Source organism: Artibeus jamaicensis, unplaced genomic scaffold (genome assembly GCF_021234435.1).
Source record: "Artibeus jamaicensis isolate MK-2021 breed Jamaican fruit bat unplaced genomic scaffold, CSHL_Jam_final scaffold_916, whole genome shotgun sequence".
In the NCBI taxonomy this organism is placed as follows: Eukaryota; Metazoa; Chordata; class Mammalia; order Chiroptera; family Phyllostomidae; genus Artibeus; species Artibeus jamaicensis.
In genome coordinates, this window is record NW_026522059.1 from 53,513,554 (window position 1) to 53,539,011 (window position 25,458).

General features: G+C 37.1%; 1 protein-coding gene across 3 annotated transcripts in view; it reads right to left on the minus strand.

The window, feature by feature from the left end:
* ATP6V1H (ATPase H+ transporting V1 subunit H) overlaps positions 1-25,458 on the minus strand; it is a 138,412-nt gene that overhangs the window by 61,106 nt on the left and 51,848 nt on the right. For all 3 annotated transcript variants that reach the window (XM_053661018.1, XM_053661017.1, XM_053661016.1), the window contains 2 exons: positions 13,622-13,800; positions 3,708-3,833 (listed from right to left, as the gene is read on the minus strand). In XM_053661018.1, coding sequence (XP_053516993.1) covers positions 3,708-3,833; positions 13,622-13,800 — 305 coding nt within the window. The remainder of the gene's footprint in view (positions 1-3,707; positions 3,834-13,621; positions 13,801-25,458) is intronic.

Below are 25,458 nucleotides of genomic sequence, written 5' to 3' on the forward strand. Positions count from 1 at the left end.
TTTGGTGGGAAACAAGATCAAGATTCTTAGGCTAGTTTTAGTCCCCTCTTAGTATTTTTTGTGGGCAGGGAGAATTCTATCTTCCCTTTGGATATTTGTTTTGTTTCAGTTTTGAAAAGAAATTGAGGTTCCTAAGAGTTAAAACTTTACATTGGGTTGGGAAGTAATGAAAGATAAGGTGTGCAAATGAAATTCTGGTGGATAATGGAAAGGCAAGGATATTCCTTTTTGCTTTGTAGTTTTACCCCTACCTGATCCTTCTAGAATTTGGAATTCTTAATGGGTAATGATATAAAATTTCCTTTGCATAAAACCAATAAGACCAGTTTTAATAACCAAGGCTTTGACTGGAATGTCATGCCTGAAGGAGGCAGGCCTGGGCTCTGGTTGTTACCAGAAGGCCTTAAGGAACTAAGATTGACTTTGGAAACCAACAGAAGCCCACTGGAGAAGTAGTATGGTATCATGCTTGGTCTTGTGGTTCACGGAAGTCTTTCCCGGGAAGAAACAAAGGTTGCTTTCCTGAAAGATGGCAAGGAGGAACCTTAAGATATGATGGGAACCTCAAGAACCTGAGAAATACAGATAATGCAGGCAAAGACATATGGCGGTATACAGCGTAGCTCCTATGCCCTGAATAGCTGTCTAAGGGTCAATCTTAAAGTTCCTTGCGGAAATCTCAGTAAAGTAGACTTTAAAAAGCATATATGTTCAATGCTGCTCTTGTTTTTATGCAACTGATGAGACAAAATTGAAAACCTGCAGTCTTTTTGAGGACAGTGGGGAAAGGAATCAGGTTTTAAAGAAAATCACAATGCTCAGGAATGAACTGTCTTCAAAGTTTGTTTTCATTTGAAAGTTGATCTGATTTAACCAGATGATATCAAATTGTTACTGCTTAGTATTGTTTCAGCAAAGGCCTTGCAAATGAACATATTCTTAAAAGACAGTCTAGTGGACTCAGAAACAGTATACGCTCCACTTGAGAAGTTCACCTGCATTGCCACCTCCTGGTACTCAATGGTTTGACTGGACTAAATGGTTGAGTTGGTGAAGTATGGGGTAGCCTATCAGCTTTACTTTAAATCTGCTTTCTTTTCTGCCTTGGATGAAAAGGGTCCAGAAGTGTTAAAAGGAGGAAATCTCAGGATTTATGCCCTAAGCCTAATTTAAGTTCAGTATAGTAGGCAGTAAGGCTTCAGATTCGTAATACAGCTTGCATACCTTCCTCAAAGGACACCATTTTTTCTTAATCAGGGACACTGCAGAATTAGTCCCTACCTTTGTTATTTAGTTGTTATAGTTCTGATTGTGCCTTTTAACCCTCTTGACAAATTTGTCACCTCCAGAATGTGACAGGATGCCAACTCATTCAGTAAAGCCATCCATGGGGTGTGTATACTGCTTTCCAGGTACAACCAACTGACCTGGACTTTGCAAGATACTTCTCCCTTGTGGGAAGTCTCTCCTCCACTCCAGACCTCCTTGGTTAGGGACCTCTGCACCAGGGGATAAACAGGACTATAGTCCTTGGTCAGCAGGAAGTAAAGAAGAATGACACCTTCATCCATGTGCCCTTGGTAAGATTACAAATGTCTAGAGTGCCAAAGGGGAGATTATAACAGGGAGGTGAGGGGAGATTTGGGCCAGCAGGTCCCAGAAAGCAGGTCCTGAAAGACGGCATGGCCAGGTGACAAGCCCTGCACCCCTCCCCCACATACAAAGCTGTGGCAGCCACCCACCAGCAGCCTCCTCACTTATTCCCTGGCAGGGGGTGGAGGCATCAAGGAATCTGTGTATTATCTATAAGTAAATAAAATTTTTATTTTTCTTCCAACTGGACTCTGTCTCCAGAGCTCTTGTCTATGGGTAGCATGCAGTGGAACCCCACTAGTTTAATAGCAAAACCAGCTTAACCCTCAAGGAGGTCTAGAAAATATGTTTTAATATCCTCACTTGCTTGAGGATCACAGAGAAAGCATGGGGGGGGAGTGTCTCCCAGGACCATGCAATCAGCCTGGAAGAAATTGTGGCCTGAGTTACTTGCTGAAAGAGATTTTGAGGGCTTTGATGATGAACCTGTGTCTATTTTGGAGCATACTTTGTCTCTAGACAAGTCCATAGGCTTGGAGGTAGATGACAATGATGATGTGGAAGAGTTGATGGAGGACTACCACACTAAGCTCACCCCCAAGGAACTCTAAGACCTTCAGAGAAAAGAGCAACAGACAGCAGCTGAAGTTCTTTTCAGAGAAGCAGGGTAGAGAAAATATTCCTACTTCACTAATCAAGGAAATGCTTGGGAAATGGGGAGAAATACAACTTTTATTAAGAAATATACCCTGATAAAGAAGTAATGATCCATGTAATAAACTTGTTTAATGACAATGCAGTATTTCACTTCAGGCAAGTGTTAAAATGCAGGCAAAACCAAACATCATTGGATAGGTTTTTAGTGAGACAGAGGCCCAGTGAGCCTGAAGCAAGTTCTTAGTGGAGCAAAGAGACAAATGTGAAAAAGAACCTCAGAAGAACCACTACCTGATGTTTTTTATGGAGGGGTATACCCCTTCCAAACAATATCCCTCCATTCCTCCTCTACATATTCAGTCATCAACAGCTGTCAACATTAAGGCTAAGTTCTAGTGTATATGTTAATTTTCTCACACATTTCACTTTTTGTTGTTTCCATTTATATTTCACATCCTTTTTGTTTTTAAAATTGTTTATTTATAGATTAAATAGTACATTAGACATATACTATATATAAAAGAAAAGCTAAAACGGGGAATCATTTGGGTATCTGGAGTGACTTAATTAAATTGATCTTATTTTTAATGGGAAAATAATGATTCAGTTTTTGAACAAATCACTTCTCAGTCTTCTAGAATGAATTAAGTTGAGTACAAAAGAACTCATGTTCAGAATACATACAGAATTCTTACACTGGGTTAGCCAAAAAGTTCATTTAGCTTTTTCCATTAAATAAAATGCACATTTTTCATTTTCACCAATAACTTTATTGATTTGGATATTTTAAGTATGTCACCTATCTCCCACTATTGGCTTCTAGTGGGCAGAGGATAAGGGTGCTGCTAAATATCTTCCAATGCATAAGACAGCCCCACAGCAAAGATTTATTTCACCAAAATGTCAATAAAAACAAGAAACTTCGCAAACCACTTCTGACATGTTCAGTCAGTCACAGCACCTTCTCCATACGCTGCACAAATCTTTTCTTTACATTTCATTTGTGTTTTTACCTTTCTTGAAATAATAAAGCGTAATATGCTTAAAGCTTTGTTTATCTTCTTCCATCTTCAATATTAAAATGGCTACGCAAAAATTCAACAATTTGGTAAGTTTTTTTAAATGCGTGCTGACATGACAGCTGTCACAATACAATCTAACAAAATTGTTCTGAATGAAGTTAAAGACACCTTAGCGCTTCCAGAGGCATTGTACAGAAAAGAACTAAACAAACCTTTTGGCCAAACCAGTAAAATGAAAAAAAATTTTTAAGGCACTTCTCCTAGAAAAAATATATACAATACAAACCACCTATATTAAAAGGTATTCAACCACATTAATGGACAAGAAAATACCAATTAAAACCACAGAATATCTAACATTTAAAGTGACAAAAACATGTTTGTGAAGATGTAAAACAACGGGTATTAGAGTGTAAACTGGAATTTAAAACTTACTTCAAGAGCTCATAATTCTTCTCATTTAACCTCACAGCATTTTCTCTCCAAAATTTCTCAGATTTGTGTACAGGGCTCCATTCCAATCTTCCAGATTTAAGTTCTGAACTGTACTCATCAAATGAGCTGTAAAAATTTTTAAAGAATTCATAGTTTATAAGAATCTAAGAGATCCTCCAAGTTAATTAAAATATCTTCACTGATGATTTAACTACAAAGACTGACTATCCTTAGTACAAATCACCACTAAACAAAGTTTAAACATCTTGAATGAGATCTATAAATCATGTGAAATTTATTCAGAGTACAAAGGCCCAATACCCCTGACAAATTTGAATGCTTATCATGATATTAAAAGGGATACTTACTTCAGAAATTCATATTCTAATATATGTATACATAAATATAAAATCTGATAATCTAGCAGAGCTTCTACCATGCCACTTAAAATACTGTATTTGCCAGACCACTAGATACATTAACATAAATTTATGTTAAAGTATGTTACTTTAACAATATAAAGTAGTATATTCTATTACATTATAAGTATTATAAACTACATTGCATTACAAAAGCAAAAACATATATCTCTACAATATTTTACAATGTGATTATGAACAGTAAAGAGAATTTTTTGGTTGAATTAACCCACTATAGATTAAAAATAGAAATCTCTGTACATGTAACAACTGCAATCAATGCACTTTAATTAAACAATTGTTTCCGATGTATCAAGTTCCTTCATTATTCAGTTAGCCAGTGGACAACCACCAGGACAAGACATGCCTGGACTCTTTTTCAAGTAACCATTTAATACCGAATGGTAATTCAGAATAACCAGGGTTTACTGGGTAAATTAATCAGAAGGTCCTGTTTTGAATAATGTAGTAATTTACTTGAACATAAGCCCAATCAGTATAACAAGTAAGCTAGTATGCTTAATAGTAATATCCTAAGTCTAAAACAGAGAAAAATCTTTCAACTGCATCCATCATCCTATAACTTTATGTAAATAGACATATTTTTCAAATTTCTAAATTCAACATGAGAAATCAGTAAGTAATAATTCTCCAATGTAGAGTAAATAATTTATAAAGCTAATTATCATTAGGCTTATTTATTTTTAAAAGGGATCTTAAATCATTATTACAAAAGAACTGATAAATTTTTTTAATAAACATAACAGAACTTATAAAAACTGGAAGCCAGGCTGTACTGGGGTGCAGGAGAAGATGGAGGTCTACACAGTGAAAAACTGCAGTGCAAACAAAATAAAGCTCAGAAGAAAATGAAGGCAAAAAGAAAAAAGGTGGTTGTTTAGAGAAGCTGCTCAACTCCTACATACAGTGTTTAGTTTCCTATGAGCACAGAATGAAAAACACAAGCTGGAAGATGGTAGCAAGATAGGTGTGAGTGGAGTCAACTTTCTCCTGTGCATAGATGGAACACGCAGCCAATCTTCTGAGGGACAGAGTGAACAGCCAATGGTATCCCAGCATATATAAAGGGTGGAGGCCAAGATTGCAGAGAACACTGAAAAATCAGATGGTAAGGAGAGTGCTTTGGGATGATAAGGTCCCTGGGACAAGGGGCCAGGGCAGGTACAGCATCAGGCCTTGCGCCTGCCAGGCCTGCCACAAGATTCTTGGGAAAGAGCCAGGTCGATGGCTCCCTCCTCTGCCAAATGGGTGGTTTGAGCAGCACCAGGATGGACTTGGATGCTTGAAGTCATTGCGGGGAATGAAGACAAAGTGGCAGACGCACAGGGGTGGTGTTTTCCCACTGGAACTGTGGACACTGGCTAGGTCATTACCAGAGAAATTGGGGAGCCGGGTAACACCTGGAGAAGGGAGAATAGTAGATACATGACCACCTGACCTGGATAGTCCTCGGTCTGGCTGGAAAGTGAGGTGGTATGAGAGACCAGGCACTTGTTAGCGCTTGAACAGAAGGAATTTGTTTTTTTAAAAAAAAGGCTCCCCATGGCTGTTTAGGAAATTCTCCTGCAGCGGATGCCCATGCCTCCCTGGCTGCACCCCTGCAGCTGTCAGAGCCTCAGCCACAGCTGTCCCTGCTGCCACAACCACAAGCACGCTCCTTCCCTCCCCAGGCCAAAGTCATGGGGGAACCTACCCCATCGCCCTACTGTCCCATCAGTGCAAGCCCAACCCTGTCTCCACTGTCTCAGCAGCAGAGGAGACTTGCCCACAACTGATGTCCCAGAGGCACGCACCCAAATCCGCTGCTGCAGACACAGCAGTGCTCCTGCCCCACAGGGCTGGACTGGCTCACTAAGAGGAAGAAGGGGGCGCCCCACAGGACAGCAGCAGGGCTCAGGGAGTCAGCAATCGCCAGAAAGAGTTAAATCAGTGAGGGAGCTAAACTACCCTGAAGAGACTTTCAGAGTCCGTAGCACCTAGGTCAGCAAAGAGAGAGAAGGTGGTATGTGAGCTGCCCCTGACTGGCGCACCTCAAGAACAGCACAACTGGTGGACTGAGGGCATAGGCCTGGTGCACAAAGGCACTGGGTGCCCGGCAGTGAATTGAGGAGCTGGGCTGGAGGCTGGGCAACTATGAAGAGTGCGGCCTAGACCTAGCCCCTATCAGCGTAAAACTATAGGAAAGTAGAAAAGTGAAACCCAACCCCCCTCAGCCTGCTGTAGCCAGAAGACCTGTAGAACTCACTTGGCAATTTAAAGCCAGCAAGAAGCTTTTTTTTTCTTTCTTCCTTTTTTTCCTCCACAAGTGTGACAGTAAGACCTGGAGCTCTAAAAGGACCAGACTCAGACCCAAAGAAGGATCACTCCAACAACTGAAGACAGTGAGACAAATTTCACTTTGCTATTCCAGAGACTCTGCAACTTTCTGTTTATCCATATTATTATTTTTCACTATTTTTACTCCTTTTATTTCATTAGCATTTTCAAAATCTGTCTTCTTTCTGTTTCGTTTTCTTCATTTTGTTTAATTACATTGTTTGACTGTTTTTCCTTGTTCTCTCTTTCATAGAGTATTTCTAATTTTCCTTCTTTCACTTCACTTGTATTCTAATAGCACATTGCTCTAGGTTGTGTACTTCCTATTCCTGTTATTCAGATCACATAGGTTTGGTCATATAATTGCTATTCCAGTATTAGTGTAAAAAATTATTGTTCCATTCAGTTGGAAATACTGCACCGCTCCCCTCCCAGATCAGCCCAGTTCACTGTCTTCTGGAACATTATTACTGTTGTGGTTAACTCTATTCTCTTGTACACTACCCTTATTTTCTATCCTTTACTCTCACTATATCTCCTAATCTGACCTCCAACAAGCTCACTGAATTCTGTATTCAACTCACAATTCCATCCCCCCCTCTATCAAGAATCTTATCTTTTTTCCACCCTTTCTAAAATGTGGCTAGTTGGGTGAAATATCACAGTTAACACCATACTTATTTAAAGGATCTCCTAACTCTTCTCTATCTCATTGTACTTTAAATCTCACAGAATACTCTCCCACTGACTTAAGCCAATTTGCCTTCCCCCTGTAACTTATCACATACAAGAGTAGGTGGGAGCTGTGAACATCAATTACCTTCTGGAACAGAGAACCCACCAAAAAGGAACTACCAGAAGATAATAAAGGAAGATGGTGGGGGAGTGAGTGGAAGCCACACTAACCTCCTCCCAGGGCCAATCTGGAATTACAATTAAAGTGGGGAGAAATTACCCAGAACAAAAAACTGAACAATAGTGAGAGAGAAGCCTTATAACCTCAGACAGACAGGAGAACCAGCTTTGCCACAACCTGTCTGCACCTGCACAACAGCATACAAGATGTGGTAGATGGAGTGACCCACAGTCAACCAGTAGGAGGGAAGGACCCACCAAAGAAAAGCCCAACAACAATCAAAACCAAAACACATACAGAAAGCCAACATAAAAGACAGCCCAAGAGTAGCAAGTTCAGGGGATCAAGGAGACCACACCACTGAATCTCACAGGTTTCCTACCATAGAAGTCCATACCAGAGACCTGCAGAGTCAGACTGATCAATTTAAGAAGCAGAGGCTGACAAGAAAAGTCCCACAAACAATGGGAACACAAAGAAACAAACCTCAAGTAAAAAGAAAGGAGGAAGCCTCAAAAAGAATGCTAAATGGAATAGAGACAAGTGAACTACCAGATAGTGAACTCAAAGCAATAGCTACAAGGAAGCTCAATGAGCTCACAGAGAATTACCATAAACTACAGGGAAACTATGATGAACTCACTGAAAACTATGTCAGCATGAAAGGAAATCAACGAAGGCCAAGAGGAAGTGAAGAATACAATTTCTGAATTGCATAACAAAGTAGGTGGAATCAACAGCAGGCTAGACGAACCATAGGGTCAAATCAGAAAGCTGGAGATGAAAAAAAAAAAAACACCCGGAAAGAGCAATAAAAGGAAAAAAGACTCAAATAAATGAAAAGGTGTTACGGGAACTGCACAACAATGAAACGTAATTATGTCCACATAATGGGGATACCAGAAGAAGAATAAGAGCAACACATAGAAAAAGTAATGATGGAAATGTTTGAAAAAGTAATGATGGAAAATTTCCCTAATTTGAGAGAAAAAGTCACACAAATCCAGGAAACACAAATAGTCCCAATCAAGAGGAAACAAAAAGAGGCCCACCTCAAGACACATCATAATTAAAATGGCAAAATGCCAAGAAGAACAGAGAATCTTAAAGGCAGCAAGGGAGAAACAGGAAGTAACATACAAGAGAGCCTCAGTAAGACTAGCAGCTGCCTTCTGAATGATGACACTCCAAGCCAGAAGAGAATGGCAGGAAATATGCGAAGTAATGAAAATGAGAGGCTTGCAACCAAGATGACTTTGTCCAGCAAGACTCTCAATTATAATGGATGGCCAAATAAGAAGTTCTCAACAAAAGAAGCGTCAGAGAATACACCTCCTCCAAACCAGCTCTGCAAGAGATGCAAAAATGTTTGCTTTAAGAAAAGAAAAAAAAAGTGACAGAGAGGAACACAGATAGGAAAAAATGGTAATGAATAAGTTCCTATCGATAATAAACTTAAAAATAAATGGATTAAATGCTCCAAGCAAAAGATACAGAGTAGTTAGATGGATAAGAAATTATGACCCACAGATATGCTGCCTATAAGAACCTAACTTAGAACAAAAGATCTAACACAGACTAAAAGTGAAGGGTTGGAAACAAATATTCCAAGCAAATGGACAGGAAGAAAAGCTGGGGTAGCAATACTTGTATCGGACAAAACAGACTTCAAACGAAGGGCCATAAAGAGACCCAGAATGTCACTTCATAACACTCAAGGGAAGAACCCACCAAGAAGACATAAACATTGTAAATATATATGCAGCTAATATAGGAGCACCCAAATATATAAAGAAAATCTTAGAGGAATTCAAGAAAGATATTGACAGCAACACAATTATAGTAGGGGATTTTAACACCCCACTGTCAAAAATGGACAGATCTTCCTGACAAAATATCAACAAAGATACTGCAGCACCGAACAATGTCCTAGATCCAGTTGACTTAAATGATATATAGAGACTCTAGATCAAATACATTTAACTGATACACATAGAGCCTTTCATCCCAAAGAAGCAAAATACACATTCTTTTCAAATGCACATGGAACATTTTTAAAGACAGATCACATGACAGGACACAAAACAAACCACAACAAATTCAAGAAAATTGAAATCATATCAAGCATTTTCTCTGACCACAAGGGACTGAAACTAGAAACCCACCTCAAGGAAAAAATTAAAAAACACTCAAACTCATGGAGACTGAATGTTATGCTATTAAACAATGAATGGGTCAATAATGAAATTAGAGAAGAAATCAAAGTTTCTGGAAACAAATGAAAATGAACTCACAACAACCCAAAACACAATGAAAGCAGTCCTGAGAGGGAAGTTTATAGTGATACAGGCCTACCTCAAAAAGACAGAAACATTTCAAATAAACAACCTAGTCCTACACCTACAAGAACTCAAAGAACAACAACAAACAAAGCCCAGAGCAAACCCAAGGAACAAAATAACCGAGATCAGAGCAGAATTAAATAAAAATACATAGAGACTAAAAGCACAATTCTAAGAATCAGTAAATCCAGGAGCTGGTTTTTTGAAAAGATAAACAAAATCAACAAGCCTTTAAGCAGGTTCATCAAGAAAAAAAGAGAACCCAAATAAACACAATCAGAAACGAAAGAGGAGAGTTTGCAACTGATACCACAGAAATACAAAGGATTGTAAGAAATTACTATGAAGAACTGTATGCCAAGAAATTTGAAAACCTAGGTGAAATGGAAAAATTTCTACAAAAATATAATCTTCCAAAACTCAATGAAGAAGAGGCAGAAACTGTGAGTAGATCAATAACTATTGATGAAATTGAAGCAGTAATGATAAGAAAACTCCCAACACACAAAAGCCCTGGACAGGACAGTTTCACAGGAGAATTCTACAAAGTATTTAAATAAGAGCTAGCCTCTATCCTTCATAGACTATTCCAAAAAATCCAAGATGACTGAAGACTCCCAAAGTTTTTATGAAATCAGCATCATCCTAATTCCAAAACCAGACAAAGACACAACAAAGAAAGAAAACTTCAGGCCAATATCACTGATGAACATAGACGCTAAAATCCTCTACAAAATACTGACACTAAAATCCTCTACAAAATACTGGCAAACTGCATCCAGCAATACATTAAAAAGATCATACATACACCAGGACCAAGTGAGATTCACCCCAGGGATGCAAGGATGGTCCAATATTCACAAATCAATAAATGTAATACATCTCATAAACAAAAATCACATGGTTACATCAATAGATGCAGAAAAAGCATTTGATAAGGTACAGCACCCATTTGCAATAAAAACACTCAGCAAAGTGGGAATAGAGGGAACATTCCTCAACATAATAAAGGCCATATACAATTGACCTACAGCCAACATCATACGCAATGGGCAAAAACTTAGAACTTTCCCACTAAGATCAGGAACAAGAAAAGCATGTCTGCTTTCATTACTTCTGTTCAACACAGTATTGGAAGTCCAAAGCACAGCAGTCAAATATGAAAAAGAAACAGAAAGCATCCAAATTGGAAAGGAGGGAGCAAAACTGTCACTGTTTGCAGATGACATGATAGAAAATCCTACAGACTCCACCAAAATAACTACTCAACCTAATAAGTGAATTTGGAAAAACAGCAGGGTTCAAAGTCAATATTCAGAAATCAAATGTGTTTTTGTACACCAACAATAAAATATCAGAAACAGAAGTCAGGAAAAACTCCCATTTGATATAGCATCAAGAAAAATAAAGTACCTAGGAATAAGCCTATCCAAGGATGTAAAACACCTGTACTCAGAAAACTACACAACACTAAAAAAAAAGAAATTAAGGAAGACACAAACAAATGGAAGCTTGTACCATGCTCATGGATTGGAAAAATTAACATCATCAAAATGTCCATACTACCCAAAGTAATTTACAGATTCGATGCAATCCCTATGAAAGTACCAATGGCATATTAAAAAGATATAGAAAAAAACATTTCAAAGATTTATATGGAACCACAAGTGATCCCAAATAGCTTCACCAATTTTGAGAAAGAAGTACAAGGTAGGAGGGATCACAGTACCTGATATCAAACTGTATTACAAGGCCACAGTAGTCAACACAACCTGGTACTGGCATAAGAACAGACATATACACAAATGGAACAGAACAGAGAGCCCAGAAATAAACCCAAGTCTCTATGGTCAACTAATATTCGACAGAGGGGGCAGCAACATAAAATGGAGTAAAAATAGCCTCTTCAACAAATGGTGCTGGGAGAGCTAGATAGCTACATACAAAAAAACGAAACTCGATCACCAACTTACACTATACACAAAAATAAATTCAAGGTGGATAAAAGACTTAAAATAATCCATGACACCATTAAAGTCCTAGAGGAGAACACTGGCAGGAAAATCTCAGAGATTCCACACAGCAATATTTTCACCGATATGTCCCCTAATCAAGGGACAAAAAGGAAGGAATAAACCATTGGGACCTCATCAAATTAAAAAGCTTCTGCACAGCTAAAGGAAACAGCATTAAAATGAAAAGAGATCCAACTATATGGGAAAACATATTTGCCAATGGTATCTTAGACAAGGGTTTGATCTCCAAAATATATAAAGAACTTACATGACTTCCCTCTAAGAAGACAAGCAACCCAATTAAAAAATGGGCAAAGGACTTGAACAGACACTTCTCCAAGGACATACAAAGTGTCCAGAGACATATGAAAAGATGCTCACCATCTCTAGCCATCAGAGAAATGCAAATTAAAAGCACATGAGATACCACCTCACACCACTGACAATGGCCATCATAAACAAAGCAATCAACAGCATTGGAGAGGTTGAGGAGAAAAGGAAACCCTACTGCACTGTTGGAGGGAAAGCAGACTGGTGCAGCCCCTGTGGAAAACAGTGTGGAATTTTGTCAGAAAACTAAAAATGAAACTGCCTTTTAACCTGGCAATTCCACTGCCAGGACTATATCCTAAGAACCCTGAAAGAGCAATCCAAAAGAACCTATGCACCCCAATATTCATAGCAGCACAATTTGCAACAGCCAAGTGCTGGAGGCAACCTATGCCCATGAGTAAATGAATGTGTAAAAAAACTACAGTGTATTTACACAGTGGAATAGTACACAGCAGAAAGAAAGGAGACAACAATAAAAACCAAAAGCATTTAAAAGAAAAGAAAAGGGGAAGGGGAAAGGAAAAGGGAAAGGGAAGCCTGGCTGGTGTAGCTCAGTGGATTGAGTGCAGGCCTGCAAACCAGAGGATCATAGTTCGATTCCCCAGTCAGGGCACATGCTTGGGTTGCAGGCCAGGTCACAGCAGGAGACACATGATACACTGTGTTCCCAGCAGAGGCAACCATATATTGATATTTCTCTTCCTCTCTCCTTTTCCCCTCTAAAGATAAATAAATAAAATCTTAAAAAAAAAAAAGAGCTCTACCCTTTGCAACAGCATGGATGGAACTGGAGAACATTATGCTGAGTGAAATAAGCCAGGCAGTGAGGGACAAATACCATATGATGTCATCTTTAAGTGGAACCTAATCAACAAAACAAGCAGGCAAAATATAACCAGAGACATTGAAATTAAGAACAATCTGTGAGTAACCAGAGGGGAGGTGGGAGAGGCTAATTGGGGGTAGGGGTTAAGGAGGAAAGTGTTTTCAGGAACAACTATAAGGGACACACAGACAAAACCAAGCGGGGGATAGAAGTAAGGGAGGGGAGTGGAAGTAGGAGAGGGAGGTGGACATGGCTGGGGTCGGGGAATATACAGACAACTGTACTTGAACAACAATAAAATAATTTTTTAAAATTTAAAGAATATAAACAACAAAACTCAAAATATATATGTGTGTGTGTGCGTGTGTGTGTGTGTGTGTAAAACCAATAGAAATTTCAAGAAAACAGGAAAAAAATACTCTTTCCAGATATGGGCAAAACTCCTCCACAAATTAACAACCATTACTGCTTTAAAAGATTCCTAACCAGGGGGAGAGTCTCAAAGAGATCCATGGTAGTGCCAACAACCAGTGTAGTACAGCCAATCCTATTTTAAAAGTGGAACACTCCCCCAAAAGGAAAAATAACATTCAGCTCTAAGTTACTGTTACTATAGCAATAAGCCACTGTTTTTTTCCGTATCTGCCAAATATTTAATAGAAGACATAATGTTTCAGTAAAATCTTTTGAGTTTGTATTTAGTAAAAAATTTAAATTTCCTTAAAATACCAGACAAGTGAAACAAAGACCAATATATCCAGCTTTTGAGATTTAAAAATAACATACCTAAGATCTTGAACACTTTCACCAAGTTTTTCCAAAAGAAATTTTATATCTTCACTGATATCTTCATCATCGTACTTTTGCTGTTCCAAGTTCTCCAATTGTTTCAGAACTTTGCACTGAATCATAGCCAGAGCATATTCTTGGCGAGTTTCTCTTTCAGTTGATTTTTCTAAAAAGTTCTGGTTTAGACAAAGATATAATTTGTTACATGATGTCCTCTGACCTCTGCACATCCTTTTTGCACCCACTCTCCTCCTCCTATTGATAGGTTAACTATCACCTTTAAGTGGTTGACTATATTGCAAATCTTTACTTCTTTCCTAAGCATCTGTCTATTATCAGAAACATACTTCTGATTCCTTGCTTACTTACTAGCTTACTAAACATTTTATTTTTTTAAGATTGTATTTATTTATTTTTAGAGAGGGGGTAAGGCAGGAAGAAAGAGAGGAAGAGAAACAAAAATGTGTGCTTGCCTCTTGCGTGCCCCTTGCTGGGGACATGACCTGCAACACAGGCACATGCCCTACTAAGAATTGAACCTGTGACCCTCTGGTTCACAGGCTGGGACTCAATCCACTGAGCCACAACATCCAAGGCAGCTTATTAAATATTTTAAATTACTGACCCAAACAAGCCTCAAAATACTGAACACTGGGTAACTAATATCACAATCCTTTCTCACAGCCTGCTCTTCTGCACACCACAGTGAACTCTCCTCTCACTGGCTACCTAGATCACTTAGGATACTAAGAAAGAACTGTTTTTTCAAGTATTTCTTCAGTTTCCAGTCAGTAACTATTTCCCCCCTCCAATTAAACTATAAGTGCAGAATGAACAGCAATTAAAAAAAAACTGTTGATTAAACAATTGTCAGAAAAGTTTTGTGACATTCAAGCAAATTCCCTAGGTAGGTTCCTGTGATTTTAACAATTCAAATAAGTGTACCAAAATTTGAAAAAATATTTATTTTTGTAAGCAAGTTTATATTATGCCAAATAAAGAAATTTACCTTAGCATATGGCCATTAGTGTGATCAATCCCTACCAAAATGATGGCATTTTTTTACAGAAATAAAAAAAATCCTACATTTTGTATGGAACCATAATGGCCCCAAATATTCAAAACAATCTTGAGAAAGAAGAACAAAGCTGCAGGCCTCATACTTCCAGATTTCAAACTAAACTACAAAGCTGTAGTAATCAAAATTATATAACAATGGCATAAATAGGCACAAAGACCAATGGAACAGAAAAGAGCACCTAGAAATAAGCCCCTAGCTATAGTCAACTAATATTTGACAAGGGAGCCAAGAATACTCAGTGGAAAAGAACAGTTCTTCAATAAATGGCATTAGGAAAATTGGATAACCACATGCAGAAATATGAGATTGAACCACTACCTCATACAGCTAATAATAATTCACTCTAAATGGATGAAAGACATGAAACTGTCAAACTCCTAGAAGAAACACAGAAAAACCTCTTTGGCATTGGTCATGGAAACAATATTTTATATGACCACCAAAATCAGAGGCAACAAAAGTAAAAGTCAACAAGTAGAATTACATCAAACTAAAAGCTTCTACATCCAAAAGAAAGAATAAAATGAAAAGGCATCCTACAAGATGGGAGAAAAATATCTACAAACAATATATTTGATGAGGGGGTTAATATCCAAAATATATAAAGAACTCATACAACTCCATAACAAAAAAAGGCAATTAAAAAACAGGCTAAGGATCTGAATAGAGATTTTCCAAAGGAGACATTCACATGGCCAACAAGTTCATTAAAAGGTGCCTAACAACCCAAAGCACCAGAGAAATGCAAATCAAAACCACAATGAAATATATCACTTCACACCTGTCAAAATGGTTATCATCAGCCTTGGCTGGGTGGCTCAGTTGGTTGGAGCATCCTCTAGTACACAAAAAAGCCGTGGATTCGATTGCTAGTCCAGGCACATACCCAGGTTGTGGGTTCAATCCCCGGTTGAGGCACATATGGCAAGCAACCAATCAAGGCCTGTTCTCTCTCTCTTCCCACCTCGACACCCATCTTTCTGAAATCAGTAAATACATCCTTGGGTGAGGATTAAAAAAAACAGCTATAATAAAAAATAAGAGATAACAAGTATTGACAAGGACGTGGAGAAAAGAGAACGCCACTGCTCTGCTAATGGTAATGGAAACTGATTACAGCCACTATGGAAAAGAGTATAGAAGTTCCTCAAAAACTAAATTAAAAATAGATCTACCATCTGATTCAGCAATTCCACTTCTGAGCATTTACTTGAAGAAAAGCACTAACCTGAAAAGATAACGTGCACCTCATGTTCACTGCAGCATTATTCACAATAATCAAGATAGGAAAACAATCTAAGTGTCCACTGAGAGATGAACATGTAAAGAAAATGGGATGTATATATTCATACAATAGAATATTATTCATTCATAAAAATGCAAGAAATCTTGCCATTTGTGACAATATGGATGGATGTAGAGGGTATTACGCTAAGTGAAGTAAGTCAAACAGAGAAAGACAAATACCATATGGCTTCACTTACATGTGAAATCTAAAACAAAACTGAAACAGAAACAACGATCGAACTGATGTTGCCAGAGGTGGGTAGGAAGGATGGATGAAGTGGAATATAGTCAATAATATCGTGGTAAGTTTGCACGGTGACAGATAGTTATTAGTATTAGTAATCATAAGGTACATAAATGTTGAATCATATTGTACACCTGAAACTAATATATTGTATACCACCTGTGCTTTAAAAAATAGATTAAAAAATAAGTCCATCCACACCAATTATTATTTAGATGCCAGTGAACTAAACATTCCAGTTAACAGAGATTACTAAAATAGAAGTTCAAAGTACACGTTCTCTAAAAGACACAAACTTTAAATACAAGACACATATAGGTTAAAACTGAAAGATGGAAAACCATAAGCATAAGAAAGCTGATATGTCTATATTAATTTCCAATAAAGTAGGCACCAAGTAAAAGAGCATTACCAATAATAAAGGACATTTCACAATGATTCAAGGACTGATTCATTAGGAAAATGTAACACAGATAAATGTTACAGTGTTTCAAAATACATAAAGCAATAATCAGCAGAACTGAAGGGAGAAACCGACAAATCCACAACAGCTGGAGATTTTAACAACTCTGGGCAATAGATAGAACCAGTAAACAAAAAAAGTTGGATCACAGAAGGTCTGAATAACACTATCAACCACCCTGATTTAATTAATATTTAGAGAAACTATACATCTGGAAGACACACATCCTTTTTAAAGTGCAAATAGTACATTCACCATGACAGACTACAAGATAAGCCATAAAACAAGTCTCAAATTTCAAAGAATTGAAACTGTGTAGAATAGTATGTTTCGCTGACCATAATGGAATACAATTAAAGATCTTAAACTGGGGAGAGACCTAAATTCTGACAGCCTCTCCCTTTACGAAACTCTTTCTGTCTCCCTTTGCTTCTGTTCTAATTTTTCTGTTACCTTTTCCAGTTACCTTTCTTCCTACTATCTCTTCTAACATCAAAAAATACCAATGCTCTTTTATTCATATGTTCCTTTGTTATTTTCATTGCCTACCTGTTGGCTAAAGAATTAAACCTCATATTTAAGATATTACCATAACTAGTGGTTTCAACTATAACCTCAACATCATCAATAAAACTGACATAGAACAACCCTATATTTTTCTGAAATTACTCTTCTCTCAATTCCCTAAGATATGACCACTTCAAAAGTTAGTCATAATTGATTCTCCCCAGTTCTTCAAACCTATGTTAAATCAATCAGTTAGCCTTACCTATTTTTCCTTTTAAATATATTTTAATTTCATCTCCCCATCTCGTTGTACACAATCAAAGGTCAAGAAACTTACTTACGAAACTGAGTTTGCCTAAAAAAAAAAAAAAAAACTAGAGAATTTGGCAACAGTATACTCTTTTATTATTATTATTATTGACATACAATATTATATTAGTTTCATATGTTCAATATAGTGATTCAACATTTTTATACATTATGAAGTGATCACCACAGTAAGTCTAGTCACCACCTGTTAACCATACACAGTCATTACAGTATTATTGACTTCTTTTCCTATTCTGTACATTACATCCCTATACCTTATTTTATAACTAGAAGTTTGTCTCTTAATCTCCTTCACCTTTTTCACCCAACCCCCTCCAGCAAGCATCAATTTGTTCTTTTTATCTGTAACTGATTGTATTTTGTTTACACATAAGTGTAATCATAAAGTATTTGTCTTTCTCTGTCCTTTAAAGACCTTAAAACTCATGCATCTTCACACAACAAAATCAAAACTGTATATATATATATATCACTTTGGCTTTTATCCAAGTAATGGTAAAGAGCAATGAGATCTTTCCCTCACCAAAACTTGTAGCCTTATAAAATACATGTTAAAGCTGAGCTTTTCAAGGTTCAGCTGTGATAAAGACCAGTTTTGTTTGTTTTTTAATTTACAATTATTCATGAATAAACTACTTTTATAAAATCCAATAAAAATGTACTTGTTGAAAAATAAATTTTAAAAGACATGACAAAAACAAGCTTAAATGTTATACTAAGTTTAACAGTCATATAATTATTTTGTCAAATACCTAACTTTCTAAATTCTTATCCTCACTTTCTATACTTATAATATTGAAGACTGCTAACCAAAAATTCAAAGCACTGCTGTGACATGTGGATCACATCTGAAGTATAACTGTATTAAAAAAACTTACCCCAAGATTAAAAACCTCTCAGTCTTACTAGATCTCATCCAAACCTCCTATCTAATGAACAATATAGAGAAATTCCTAAAATAAGGGATGAAGGATAGACCTGGGAATACAATTTCTTGGTAGAAATACTTCTGTGCCAAACCAGTAGGCAAAAAGAGTTCCCATACACTTAAACTTCATGGGCTTCTTTGAAAGGATCACGACTACCAACTGTCTGCACAGGAAGGTATAGGTATGTCCATATCTTTGTGGGTGTGTATATGTATGTGGGTGTGAATTAAACATCATGACTAATATAAGTAATGAAAATCCCATTGGTGGTATTTTTTCTAAGCCTTTCTACTGAAAACCATACAGCTGTAAAAATATCATTTATCTCATTATCTGATATATTATCATCCTCATTAAGCAGAACCAAAAACAGAAATAAAACTCACAACAGTTGTAAAATTTTTAACAACAAATATGATCTTCAATATTCTCTTAGTCAAGGCTCAAAACACTCTTATTTATTTTAGGAACAAAGGACTGACAAATCAATTTAACCAGGAGAATAATATTTGGACAGACGGGGAGTTCAGTACCTGCTATAAATAAGTAAGACTATTTTTTTAAAGTAATTCATCCAGCCAAGTGGAAAGAAAAAATAACTGGTAGCTGCTAGATCTCTTCATCCCATAGTAGTTCAACAACCTTGCTGAAGTCTTCAGTACAAAAATTTCCTTTCTGAGTTTCAAGATGTGGGAAAAAACATAGAAGTAGAACATCCTCAACCTTATTAGTGAAATCTTTTTCAAAAGTTTTCAAATTCAAGAAAAATAAAGAAAAAAGACACATTTTCCCCATGTATTTGATGGTGTAAATCAAAAGGCTTTATGATATCCTTTCTAATGCCTCAATTTTAACTCAATTTTGTATAATATATCAAATTTGTAGATGTCTAAAGACAGTATTTTGATTTGCAGTCTTAAGTACATTCACCTCTTTGTACTGTCATAAATTAAGCACAGAAGGGTACAAAAAAACTAATATTTCTGCCAACAGAGAGGATCTATTTTAAATAATTTCAAATCTATATTAGAAAATAGAATCTCAGAGAAGGTGATATCAGCAATAAATAGAATAACTATGAGGTAGGAGGTGGGCAGACAGTGGCTTCAGACATAGTTCAGAGCCCGCTGCAGTAACAGTGAGCATGGTACTGGGCAGTATCCCTCATACTATATCTTGGAGAGTAAGAGAGGCAGAAACAGTGTCCTTCCAAGGAAAGGCTTCTACCAGCCCCCCAACCCCACTATAGGAGGACCCAGTAGAGGTGACTTGGAAGCCTTAAATACTACATCAGTGCCAACAAACATTGCTGGCAAGAAAATAAATCAGCAAGATCCCAAGCGTGCCTCCTCTGCCCTTCCCATCCCAAAAGATCCCAAATAAGCAGTGACAATGCTTCCTAGAACACTACAGGGCCAGAAACTATTAGTAAAATGAAAGAAGCACTGGGAGCTCACAAAACAGGTTCTACCACTAGCCAAATGTCCCACCAAAGAGGTACTGCCCTGTAACTAAGCAAGCTGGTCACAGACGGGAACACCTATCATCTCAAAGGGTATGTAACATTTTCCTCAACTAAAATGTTGCTCCAGTACAATCCCAGAGACACAAATAATGCAGGTAAGAGAAAACAAAAACTTGCACTATAACATCTACCAGAAAACAAAAAGTACGCTCCCTATTAACCCACTAAATTGTTGAGAACAAATTAAGTATCTAAACAAGAAAAGAGTTCACCACATCAAATGCACAGGCAGAGAAATAAGCCAACAAATGCTATGAACAACAAGGTAACGTGAGAGCACAGAATCAAAATGAAATATCAGCTTTAAATGACAGACCAAAAGGACTTGATATTTTTATTACTTTCCTTCCCCAAACATCAGAATATTCTTCTCTAGTGCACATACAGCATTCTCAAGGATAGACTGTATATTGGAGAACAAAACTAGTTTTAGAAACTTAAGACTGAAATCCTACCACACAAGACTTCCGCCAAGATGGAGGCATAGGTGGAAACACCGTGCTTTCTCACACGACCAAGTTTAGAGACAACTAAACATTAGGAACAGAAAACACAGCCAGAACACAGAAAATTGAACTTTTCAGAAGTCTGAAAACAACAAATTCTTCAGCCTGACCGGTAAGAGGGGCGAAACCTGCAGATGGCGGAGTGGGGTTGCACAGGAAAACTCCGGCAGACGGACTCAGGCGTGCGGAACCCAGGTGCAAGGTTGGACCTAGTGAGCGACCAAGCGAGTGACCATGGGAAACAGGGGCCGAGATTTGACTGTGGTCGTGCATTCATGCCCAGATAGACAAGCGAGGGAGTGGGCGATTGGATGGGACCCTGCAGGCCCCAGTGGCCAGCAGCAGCAGAGGGCGCCACCATTTCCCCGCTCTGACCACGCCCCCACATACAGCGTCACAACCCAGTGACCTGGGAGTCCAAGGCTCCGCTCCTCATACTTAACTGGCGTGAACAGACCAAAAATGGCTCAAGAAGATCTCAAAGCCCCAGAGCCTATAAATCTAAGCAATGAAGAAATAGCAAAACTCTCAGACGCACAGTTTAAAACACTGGTGATCAGGATCCTCACAGAACTGGTTGATTTTGGTCACAAATTAGAGAAACATATGAAGGCGAAACTAATTGAAATGAATGGAAATGCACAGGAAATCAATAGCGATGAAAAGGAAACTGGGACTCAAATCAAGGGAGTGGACCAGAAGAAAGCAAATAATGGCCAAACAGAAAAGAGTCAAGAAGCAAGAATCCAAAAAAATGAGGAGAGTCTTAGGAACCTCCAGGACATCTTTAAACGCTCCAACATCCAAATTATAGGGGTACCAGAAGGGGGAAAGGAACAGCCACCAGTGGAAAACTTATTTGAACAAATAATAAAGGAGAATTTCCCCAATCTGGCAAAGGAAATAGACTTCCAGAAAGTCCAGGAAGTTCAGAGAGTCCCAAACAAGTTGGACCCAAGAAGAAACACACCAAGGCACATCATCATTACATTAGCCAAGATTAAAATGAAGGAGAGAACCCTAGAAGCAGCAAGAGATAAGAGGACAGTCACCTACAAAGGAGTTCCCATCAGACTATCAGTGGATTTCTCAAAAGAGACCTTACAGGCAAGAAGGGGCTGGAAAGAGGTATTCCAAGTCATGAAAACCAAAGACCTACAACCAAGATTGCTCCATCCACCAAAACTTTCATTTAGAATGGAAGGGCAGATAAAGTGCTCAGATAAGATCAAATTCAAGGAGTTCATCATCACCAAGCCCTTATTATATGAAATGTTAAAGGGACTTATCTAAGAAAAAGAAGATAAAAAAGATGAACAGTGAAAGGACAGCAAACTCACAGTTATTAAGAACCACACCTAAAATAAAAGCAAACTAAGAGGACAGCTAGATCAGGAGCAGAACCACAGAAATGAAGATCTCAAGGAGGGTTAGCAACAGGGGAGTGGGAGGAGAAGAATGGGGGAGAAGGTACAGAAAATGGGTAGCATAGACAGTAGATAGAAAATAGATGGAGGGGTAGGAATAGTGTGGGAAGTATAGAATCTAAAGAACTTGAGACACATGGTCATAAACTAAAGGAGGGGTAATGGTGGGGATGGGGGGTATGGTGGAGGGGAATAAAAGGGGGGAACAGAACAACTGTAATGGCATAATCAATAAAAAATAAATTAATTTAAAAAAATCCTACCACACATATTTTCCAGCTATAACAGTATGAAACTGGAAATAGGTACAAGAAGGAGGCTAAAAAAAACCCCCACAAATATATGAACGTTAAGCAACATGCTGCTGAACAAATATTTGGCCAAAGAAATAAGAGATAAAAAGATATATAGAGACAAATTAAAATGAATATATGACATACCAAAATTTGGGGGGTGCAAAAAAAGTGGTACTAAGAGAGAAATTCATAGCATCACAGGTCTATCTCAAGAAACAAAAAAAATCTCTAACAATCTAACATTACACCTTAAAGAATTAAAAAAAGAAGAGCAAATGAAGCCCAAAGTCAATAGAAGAAAATAAAAAATATTAAGCAAAAATAATAGTAATAGAGAAATAGAGAAAAAAAGACAAAAGTTGAAAATGGAAAATGTAAATAAAAACCTGGTACTCTGAAAAGATTAATAAAATTAACAAACTTCTAGCTAGACTACTAAGGTAACAGTGAAAAGGCTCAAATAAAATCAGAAATGAAAGAGGAGAAGTCACAAACACCACAGAAATACAAAGGATTATATAAGAACACTATGAAAGGCTTTATGCCACCAAATTCAGTAACTTGAAAGAAATGGACAAATTCTTAGAAAAATATAAACTTCTTACACTGAACCATGAAGAATGTGAAACCTAAATAAACTGATCTCGAGGAAATACATTGAAACATTAATCAAAACCTAAAAAACAATAACTCCAGAACTGCATGGCTTCATTGGTGAACTCTACCAAACATTCAGAGAAGATTAGTACCTATCATTCGCAACCTCTTCCGAAAACTTATACTTTTTGAAAGTGATACGTCCTAGCTCATTTTACGACACCAACATTACCCTGATAATGAAACAAGGAGAGAACACATAAAAAGAAAAGTATAGGCCGACATCTCTGATGAACATACATGCAAAAATCGTAAACAAAATATCAGCAAGTTGAATGCAACAATACATTTAAAGGATCATATCTGAAAATCAATCAATGTGATACAACATATTAACCAAATAAAAGATAAAAATCATATGGAAGTATTTGGCCCTGGCTGGCGTGGCTCAGTGGATTGAGCGCGGGCCTGCGAACCAGAGTGTCGCGGTTCGATTCCCAGTCAGGGCACATGCCTGGGTTGCGGGCCAGTTCCCAGCAGGGGACAAATGAGAGGCAACCATACACTGATGTTTCTCTCCCACTCTTTCTCCTTCCCTTCCCCTCTCTCAAAAAATAAATAAATATAATATTTAAAAAAAAATCATATGGAAGTATTTGACAGAATACAACATCCATTTATGATTAAAACACTCAATAGGATGGGTATAAAAGGAAAGTACCTCAAATTAATAAAGGCCATATATGACAAATGCTTAGCTAATATACTCAATAGTGAAAAACTAAAAGCTTTTCTCCTAAGATCAGAAACAAGACAAGGATAGCCACTCTTGTCACTGTTATTCAACAAAGAACTCTAGCCATAGCAAATAGGCATTAAGTAAATAAATAGACAGATAGTTGGCATCCAAATTGGGAGTGATGGACATTCCCAATGGGAATGGGAATGAAGGACATTCTATATACATAGAAAACCCTAAAAATCCAACAAAAACTATTACTGACAAAATAAAATACAGTCAGGTTGCAAAATACAAACTCAATATACAAAAATCTGTGTTCCTATATAATAACAGAAATACAGACATAACAAAATATCAGAAAGAAAAATCAGTAAATTCCACTTACAATACAAAAAAAGAATAAAATACCTAGGAATAAACAATGAAGGAAGTAAAGGACTTACACACTGAAAACTACCAGACATTGCTGAAAGAAACTGAAGACACAAAAAAATGGAAAAATATTCCAAGTTCCTGAATTGGAAGACTTAACATCGTTAAAATGACCATATTCCCTAAAACAATAGGCAAATTTAATGCAAAGCCCTATCAAAATCCCATTGGTATTTTTCACAAATATAGAACAAAAACCCCTCAAATTTATATAGAACTACAAAAAAACCCTAGTACTGTACTACAAAGATAAATAATCAAAACAGTATAGTACTGGCAGAAAAATAAACAAACACATAACCCAATGGAATAGAATTAAGAACCAAGAAATAAACCCACACATATAGGGGCAACTAATTCTTGACAAAAGAGCCATAAACATACACTGGAGAAAGGAATACCTCTTCAATAAATGGTGCTGGGAAAACTAGAAAGCCACATGCAAACTAGACTGCTATCTGAAACCATACACAAAAATTAACTCAAAACAGATTAAAGATTGGAATGTAAGACCTGAAATGGTAAGATATAGAAAAGAAAGTATAGGCAATAAATTTATGGACCTTGTCTCAGAGGAATTTTTGTAAACTTGACCCCACAGGCAAAACCAAAAGGCAACAAACCAATATACCGGCAGACGATACATCAATAAAGGGCTAATCTCCAATATGTAAAGTACTAATTCATCTCAACAACAACAACAAAAAATAAACAATCTGAAAAAAAAATGGGCAGAGGACCTAAATAGACTATTTTTATGGGAGACTGACAGAAGGACAACAGATATATGAAAAGATGCTCAACATCACTAGTTACAAGTGAAATGCAAATCAGAACCACAATGACGTAAACAATTCACACCTGTTAGAATGGCAATTATTAACTAAGTCAATTAATAATAAGCATTGGAGAAGAACCTTAGAAAAGAGAACCCTCATATACTGCTGGTGGGAATGTAAACTAGTGCAGCCACTATGGAAAATACTAGGGAGGTTCCACAAAAATCTAAGAATAGAGCTCTCATATGACTCAGCAATCTCTCTTCTGGGTATCAACCCCCAAAAGTTTGAAAACACTTATTTGTAAAGACATATGTAACCCTATGTTCACTGTAGCATTATTTGCAATAACTAAGACATGGAAACAAACTAAGTGTCCTTCAATGAATGACTAGATAAAAATGTAGATACGTAGGTGGAATACTCCTTAGCTATTAAAGAAAAATATTGCCATTTGCAACAACATAGATGGATTTTAAGAGCATTATACTATATATAGATGATGTGTCACAAAAGTGTACACTTGAAACCTACATAATTTTATTAACCAAAGTTACCCCAATAAATGAGTTTTTTAAAAAAGTATTATGCTAAGTGAAATAAGTCAGATGTAGCAGGACAAAAATGATATGATTTCACTCATAATGTTGTATATAAAAAAATGAACAAACAAAATACACAAACTCACA